This window comes from Lathyrus oleraceus, chromosome 6 (assembly GCF_024323335.1).
Source record: "Lathyrus oleraceus cultivar Zhongwan6 chromosome 6, CAAS_Psat_ZW6_1.0, whole genome shotgun sequence".
Lineage (NCBI taxonomy): Eukaryota > Viridiplantae > Streptophyta > Magnoliopsida > Fabales > Fabaceae > Lathyrus > Lathyrus oleraceus.
The window spans coordinates 96,659,781-96,668,747 of record NC_066584.1 but is presented as its reverse complement, the minus strand read 5'-3'; the positions used below and the strand labels follow the sequence as shown (position 1 = coordinate 96,668,747).

Below are 8,967 nucleotides of genomic sequence, written 5' to 3'. Positions count from 1 at the left end.
CCACAACAGTTTATAGCCCAGATGATTCATACAATCCATGCCATTGTAGCCCCCTACCAATGACCATCCAAACATCTCATCGCCACAACATCCAACCATTGTTTGACTATAGTACATCCCAGGAACCATTGATTCGTTTCCAAACCGATTCAATGTCCCAATTCTGGCAATCATATTGTCCACAATTCACCCAACCACAACGATCCAACTACAACAACATGAGCAAAAAACTCAATTACGGAAGCGCCGTTGGCGAGAATCCCCCAGCTATTGGGAACAAATGATGACACATCTATCAAATACCGCTAGACCTTCCAGTGGACCTTCACACTAGCCACCATTGGATCATGTCAGCACTCAAAGACCCCAAACACCTCAAGAAAATCGTGGGAGACCTCGAAAGCAGACTAACGCACCTGAATGTAGAACAAGTGGACGTTTCAATTAGGCGGGTCATTGAATTTCTTGTCAATTCCATGTAATTTTTCATTATAACATAAATATAATTTTTATTTTCAATATTTTTTCTTATTTATTTGTAAACTAAAATTAAATATTTTTTTTCAAAAAATTAAAGGTGCATGCGCCACATTGGCGCATACACTCTGTAGTGTATGCATGCGCCAATGCATGTGACACCAACTCATGCATGCACCAGGAGGCATGATGCCTAGGTGCTACACCATTGGAAACATGTGCCAGCTCCAATGACACCTCCTCTCTAGCTTAATTGGATGCGCAAGTTGAACTGACTCATCAATTAAAAAATATGATTATTTTAATTTTTTTTTTGAAATATTGAATATTTTAGAGAATTAATTTGAAAATAATAATTATTTAAAAAAAAAATCGTAAACTAAGAGATATTTAAATCTTAATTACTTATAACTAATGTATATCAAATTGCTACATTTCAAATTAACTACACAATGAGTGGCAGAAACAAAGGTTTACCTTGCATACAACAAATATCATTATAGAGGCGAGAGGTCTTCTATAAATAAATAAAAACCCTAATTTTCACATTAACCCACTTTAATCCAGAATATTCCATGTTAATTAACCATTTTGTTATATTACAGCACACACCAGAGATAACGCAGTTTAACAATAAACAAGAACAAACAATACTTAACTTAATCCATAATTTATATCCAAACAAATTACCTATCTAATTAATGCATTCTAAACCTTGGACTAAAATACCAGATTCAAATCTCAATGGCTGACAAACCACCTTCAACGGCTTCCACTTTAAACGGAAGAACGCATTCTTGCTCTCAAACTTGATCAGACCGGACACGGCAACCCTAAGCTCCACCGTTCCGTGATCACTGCGGTTCCAGTCAATGTGATTGTCCCCGAAATCAACCAAAACCGACGGCTTCAGCAGCGTTCTTCTCGAGCATTCCACCGTGAAAGCGTCGAGCGACGAGTTGTCTAAAGCTAGACTATCGTTCATGTAGAACACCTCCGCTTTCACCGCCTGGGAATAGATTCGGGAGTAACTATTTGGGTTTGCAACATTGATGGAGAGACTCAAATCAGCTTGATCTTTGGAGTGGTTAAACTGCTCAAGTCTGCCGGAGTACACTCGGAATTTTGGTGGATCAGATTCCCATAAACTACCATAGGAAAGTATTATCCCTAAAACACATGAAGCGATGACAAGTACGAGCAGTGACAGAATGTATCGACACATTCTTTAGACACAATGCTGGAAAAACAGAGATTCAAACGTGAATAGCCAAGAGAAAGAAGAAGAAGAAGAGAGTGAAAGGTGAATCTTGAAGTGGGAGTCAGATAATGGTTCGTCCATTTATCATACCATAAATGCAACTCTACTTTTAACTTTTTCTCCTCTCTTTGATTCTCTTGTTTTTTTTCTTTCTAAATCATTGTAAAAATTTATAATGAAAATCAAACAAATGAGAGTGAGTAGTATAAGTTACCGGTATTTTAATTTTATGATTTTTTTATACTTACAAATTTTATATTTAACTTATTTTTTATTAAAATAAAAGTTAATCTCCAATTTTTTTTATAGGAGTGTCTTAATGTTTTAAATATGTTCACAAGAAAAGTGATTAAAAAATATGAAAAGTAGTTAATTTAACAACTATGACAAAAAATAAATAAATAGAATTCCATAAATAATTATTTATGATTAATAACTATGATAGTAATCATATATTATTTATTTATCATGGGTAACATTCATTAAATACCTCAAACTTTAAATATATCTAACCAAAATATTTTTGTTGGTCCTTTAACAATATCCTTAGGTTCAGTTCGATCTTTTAATTTTTTTTCGTGTCATTTTGATCCTTTAACTTTTGAAATATTTTCACGTTTGTCCTTTCATTAGTGGACGTTAGTCAAAGTAAAAAACAATTGTCAAGTGGCATGTTACTTGATGAGGTGGATATGTGAGTCAATATAACTTCAGAAACATTGTGTTGACGTGGATAAGTGACTCAATATAGTTTCAGAAACGTTGTGTTTTTGTTTAAAACGAAGGAACCCTAAGCAGCTGAAAACACATGGAGGCGATTGAACCTGCGTTTGAAGGCACACAGTATGGAAAAATCAAATGAAGTGAAGGATTGAAGACAAAATTTCAATCACAGGTAAGTATTATTTTCATGTTTTCGTAACTGAATTAGAGCAAAATATAGGGATTACTGTAGATTTAGGGATTTCTGTATATTTGTTTTCTTTTTTTAGATTTAGGGCTTTTCATGTTTTAGGGCTTTGACGTACTCTATTTGAAACTCAATATAGGGATAATGGACGAATTTCTAAAACTCAAAATTCATCACAATGGTGAATTCATTGATCCTTAACTAAGTGTGTATGAAGGAGGACTAGTAGATGATTTGAAAGTAGATGTTGATAAGTAGAGTTATTTTAAATTAGTTGGTGTATTGAAGGAGTTAGGTTATATGGACTTTGAGACAAAATATTACAAGGACCTTATATTTGGAATGAATGTCATTGTTGATGACAAAAGTGCTTTAAAAATTATTGATCTTCATAGGGTGTACCAAAGTGTTGATATCTACAATCAACACATTTTATCTCAACCTAATTATTATGATGGTGTTGTTGATAATGTTAAAGAGGGGCCTGATAACATTGTAGATGAGGTGGAAGAGTTGTTTAATAAACTGTATGATGACATTGTAGATGAGTTGAATGATGGTAATGCTAGTGCGGAAGAAGGTAATGTTAGATTGAAGGATGGCAATGTTGGAGTGGACTAAGCCAATGTTGGAGTAGAATCACTATTACAAATATCTCCATTTCACCTGTGACGCGAATGAGATATAACATCGGTTACACATGCGAGTTAACGAAGGGCGACATGAAAACTTGTCATTCTACCAATCAATTTTTGAATAATCGAGGGAAAACGTGGCATTGATCATGGACTTGATCCCTAGCAACTGCATTTTTTAGATTTTAAAAATTGCGTTACTTTTTACCTTGGTTTTTAACAATAACCGAGGGGTAAAGTCCTGTTTACAAAATTTTGTTTTTAACTTGTTTTTTTTTTGTTTTAATCTGCAAATCATCAAATTTGTTGACAAATTCTAAATTTTCATCATCATCATCAACAACAACATCAATAACAACAACAAAAACAAAATCAATAGAATCCATAAACGTTAAATCTCAATAACAAAAGCAACAACAAAAACAACAATAACGACAACAACAAAATCTATGAATCTTTAAACATTAAATCTCAACAACAACAACACCAAATAAACAAAATAAATAGAATCGTTAAATACTAAATTTCAACAACAACAATATTAAATATTTTACTTGATACAACTACAACTAACATTAATAAGTTAATTTCATATTTTCCTAACTAACATTAAATATTTTTAACAATAATTACTAGAGAAAATATTACGTTAAGAAACTAACTATGAAATGTTTTCTTGCTCTTCTTTTCATTATCATTGTTTTCAATATGTTAAGTTTAAATTTCAACACATTGCATCAAAAATAGATAGATGTGACATTCACGTTTTGATTGGCTAGTGAGAGTTTCACACGGATCACTAATGTTTCATGTGGATTGATGATTTGACAATGTCTTGACCATTATTACTTTATAAATGGACGACAAAGATTCACTACTTAATTTTTTCATCAAATTTGTCATAAATGAAAAAAATAAAAAAAAATTAAAAATACACTACTTTACCTCTTGGTTTTCAAAAAAACCGAGATAATATGTCATAATTTTTTGTAAAAAATATTAAAAGGTGATAAACTATAGTTGCTGGGATTCAAAGACATGTCGTCTAAATACATTATGTCTCGGTTTTCAGCAAAATCGAGGTAATAAGTCATAATTTTTTTTAAATATTAAAAAATGATAAAACGTAGTTGTCGGGACTCGTATGCGTGTCCTCTAAATAATTTATCCCTCGGTTTTCAGCAAAACCGAGGTAATGTGTTATAAAAAAAATCAAAAATTCAAATATGCTAAAATGTAGTTTTTGGGATTTGAATGTGCGTCATCTAAATATTTTACCCTTTGGTTTCCCTCAAACTAAACCGAGAGAATATATGGTATTTTAAAATTAAAAAAAATGACGCGTATATGGTTTACACCTTGGTTTTTTGTTGGGTGAGGTGAAAACTCTGTTATAAAATGTATTATTTGTAGTATGAATCAAACAATGTTGGAGTGAAGGATGTCAATGTTGGAGTGGAATCAGACAATGTTGGAGTGGAAAATGTCAATGTTGGAGTGGGATCAGACAATGTTGGAGTGAAGGAAGTCAATGTTGGTGAGGTGCATGATTGATGACTTCTCGACAAGTGTATCGATAATACCGTAGTAATAAAAAAGATCGAATCCACAAGGACTACTATTTAACAAGACAATGTTATGCGATGCATAGAAAATACTAAATTAGGGGGATTTTCGAGTTTTAAATGCGAAAATAAAATAAAGTGTTCTAACAAAATTATGAAAGCGGTCAGGTTGTGTATAGAATCCCATATTTCTCTGTTGTTGATGTTTGATGTCTTACATGAATAATCTCATTACTATAATCCAACTGCGAATTAACAAAACCTCTATAACCAATCCCTTGCGAAATAACTCATTAATCACTACTCGGAGCTTTTTATCCATAGTCCACCAGCGTAAGCAGGATTAGGCCATGCACAAAACGTTAATTCCCTATGCCACTACTCGAGGTCTCCTATTCCTATTCAACCAACGTAAGTACAACAATTGTCCTAGGTCTAATACATAGACTAATGATCAATATTCCATATGTACCCAAAATCAATTTAAAAGAGTATCTCACATAAAAAGCATTACGAAAAAGAAGCAATTGAATAGAATCATAAATCAAAGAATTCATGCAAAGTCAAATCAACATATGTCCTAACAATATAGGAACATGTTCATCAAACACAACCTAACTTAGAGAGAATTAACAACTCATAATTCAAATTGCAATACCAAAAACAATTAAGAAGAATTGTGTATGAGATCCCTTGAAGAATTGACCTCAAATGGCTTCCAATGCTCTCCAAATATGCCTTAAGGTGTTATAAATCGTCACTTTTGATGTAGAAACTTATCCCTTTTCGGGTAAAGTTTAGAACCCCTAAAAAAGTACCAAAATTCCCCTTTTAAAGCAGTCAAAACGCGTTAGAAAAGCCTAGAAAACAGTCCATCGCACGCGTGATACTTTTCCATAGCGCGTGTGTTTTTGAACATGTTGCATCATGCACATGATACTTTCCATCAATTATTCACGAATGTTGATATTTATTTTAGCTTCACTTTGCAAAAAAAACTCAGTGTTAAAACGAGTTACAGAACTCCATATATGATCAATTTACTGGACATACGTCAAGATGTAAATTATGCTGAAAATTGCTCGTTTCTTCACAATTTCTTCCTGATTTCTTGGCTTTGCTCTGTTTCTTCGAATTCTTCATTTTCTTCATACTTCTTCATGTTTAGCTCATCTTTAACTTGAGATTTCATCGAATTCATCACAAATACTCATAAAAATCATGTATGATAAATTGGCATCACAACTCTAAACTTAATATGTTGTTTGTGCTTAAGTAACTCGCGTGAAACTGCACATTTCAAACAGAAAAACGAATTGCAATAATAATGAATGAACATTACCAATTTGGTTACCTGATCATCATTCCAGTTCCCGACTTCAATCGAGCAAATTTGAAAAATTTCTTCCAACACAACAAGTATTCAACCTGTTTCTTAGATCACTAATTTTTCACTCAAAGTGACAGGGTAATCACACAATCAACGTACAAAAGTATTTTACCGTAAGTTTGTAAAATTTATAGTAAAATAAATTAAAGTCATCTAAACACACACTTTTAGAGGTCTTTCAAGATTGTAATGAGGTTTATGTCATGGTAGGATAATTTGGGATAGTAGACTTAAACCTTTGGAGTTAGGTACTTAGTTTTCCTTATTTTATCATATTCTTTTTAATATCAACTCTTGCTTAATTACTTTGGTACTAGAGATTAACATTTTATGATCCTAAACATTTATTTTCTCATTTTGTTGAAGAAGTTCCTTGGACTTCTTTATTTTTCTCCTTTTTATTTTTGAATTTTTGACCAAAATCTCTAGTACACCAACCCCAAACTTAAACTTTGCTCACTTCCAAGAGTAACTCCAAACTTACTCTTTTGCATATGAACAATGAACTATATATTCTATATAACTCCAAAGAGAGAGTGGAAATATTTAATCTTTCAAGTCAATTGGCTAATTATTGTGGCCATGTCACCGAAAGAAAAGGCTTGGGCTCAAAGTGGTTAGCAAATGATATAAACATGATATACGAGTTATTTTGAAAAGGCTCAGAGTTTTCCACAAACAAGTGCCTCAGTGTGTATTTATCAAACCAATAGATTAAATGATAAATAATGCAAATTCTAGAAAATAGCAATTGTACGGATACTCTCATAAGAAGGAAAAGTAAGCAATGAAATATTTGGCTCGAACCTTATTAGTTGAGGTATCTGGAGATTGAGTACAAGGAAGTTGGTTGTTTCTTTCTTCCTCAACTCTAAATCCGCAAGGAACTTTTCTGATGATCATATTTGTTTTTTATGATGCTTATGGTTCATCTGTTCACTGTTAAAATTACAATTTTGTAAATCTTAACGAAACAACAACAACAAACTTATTTATTAAAGGCAAATATATATTGATTGGTACAAAGAGAAATCAATTATTGTAGCTAATACATCGACCACATATCTGAAACTGAAGCCCCGGTATGAAGCTTTCCAAGTCATTCTATCAAAAACACCAGCCACAAATATCTTCAACAAAGTTTCACATTGGTTAATTCCACTGAAGAAAAATCCTTCAACAAAGTTTCTGTAGTTAAACCTGTTTATCTTGGTGGTGATGTTGTTGCTAAGGATAATGATATTTGGAAAAGAAATAGGATTACTCATGTTTTGAATTGTGTAGGTTTTGTGTGTTTTGAGTATTTCAAAGCTGATTTTGTGTATAGAACAAGATATTCCTAGTGAGGATATAACTAGTATTTTGTACGATGTGTTTGATTACTTTGAGGATGTTAGGGAAAATAATGGGAGGGTGTTTGTTCATTGTTATCAAGGGGTGTCAAGGTCAACTTCTCTTGTTATTGTTTACCTTATGTGGAAGGAAGGGTAGAGTTTCGATGATGCTTTTTAGATTGTGAAGGCGGCGAGAGGTATTGCCGATCCGAATATGGGTTTTGCTTGTCAACTTTTTTAGTGTCAGAAAAGGGTCCATGCGTTTCCTCCTAGTTCTAGCTCTTTGTTGATAATGTATAGGATTGCTCCTCACTCACCATATGATCCTTTGCATCTTATTCTGAAGATGTTGACTTATATGTATTTGTCTGCTCTTGACTCTAGGAGTGCATTTACAATGCATATTCCTTCTGAAATATGTGTGTGGATTGATAAGAGTTGTGAGACTATCAAGGAAAGGGATACCAGAGGGGTTGCAGGTCAGATTGTTCGGTATGGGAGAGTGAAAAGATCTATTATCATGATTATACAAGGTGGGGAACCGCCTTATTTTTGGGATGTTTTTTCAATTTTGTTTCCTTTAATGGATATATCTAGAAGTGGAGTAAAAAGTAGCAAAACAAGTGTTAAAATTTTTCTCTGTGAGAGGAAAGTCGATGCATATGATGTCGATTTTGAAGTTTTTGGAATAGCCATCATGGGAGGTTGTATGCCTCCGTTTGGGTCATCAGCGAATGAACATGAAACCCATATTCCCACAAGAGAGAGTAACCGAAGTGTTTTAAGGCGGAAATATTCCTCCACAAATGTGAAGGAGTTTGTTTCAGCCCTTAAGTTATCATTTCGACAAGTTTATTCAGATTCCATGTTGTGTATTCATGCATCTGCAATTTCATTTCCATCCCCATCAGCATCGTTAAGAAAACTGTATGGTCAGTGCTTGGATCTATCCCCACTTTTCTCAAAATCAGTATTGATGATGGCTATCATAACACCTCCCTCATATGCAATTCAATTTAATTTATGGTATGTTATTGTTTCGAATCCGTTCAGAATACTTAATTTTATCTTAAGGGTAAAACCTTTCCTTGGTGTATTCAAATTTGTGCCACATATACTCTTTGATAACAGTACCATTAGCTATCAAGAAATTATACTAATTGCTACCAGCTAGTAAGGATCTAAACTTTTACAATATTGAGGAATTTTCAACTTTTCATATAAACCCTAGCTGAAGTTCTATTATGTGTGTGTTATCATTCAAGATTGGTTCAATATTGTGGAAATGACTATAAAGAAAAATTTGAAGGTCTACACTTAAGTTGGTTTCTGTTGAAGTTTAGATGAATTTCAAACTTAACTTTTAGACACAACAATGACATTAATATTTGGAAA

The 8,967-nt window shown here is 32.9% G+C and overlaps 1 protein-coding gene across 1 annotated transcript; it reads left to right on the top strand.

The window, feature by feature from the left end:
• The first annotated feature begins 7,577 nt into the window (after positions 1 to 7,577).
• LOC127094190 (protein-tyrosine-phosphatase MKP1) lies at positions 7,578 to 8,746 on the top strand. Its single transcript, XM_051033050.1, has one exon. It carries the CDS (start codon positions 7,865 to 7,867, stop codon positions 8,744 to 8,746), a length of 882 nt encoding a protein of 293 aa, XP_050889007.1. The 5' UTR covers positions 7,578 to 7,864.
• The last annotated feature ends 221 nt before the right edge of the window (positions 8,747 to 8,967 follow it).

Excerpts from the sequence above, each read along its gene's own strand:
- LOC127094190 (XM_051033050.1), top strand. The coding sequence starts at position 7,865 with ATGTATAGGATTGCTCCTCACTCACCATATGATCCTTTGCATCTTATT.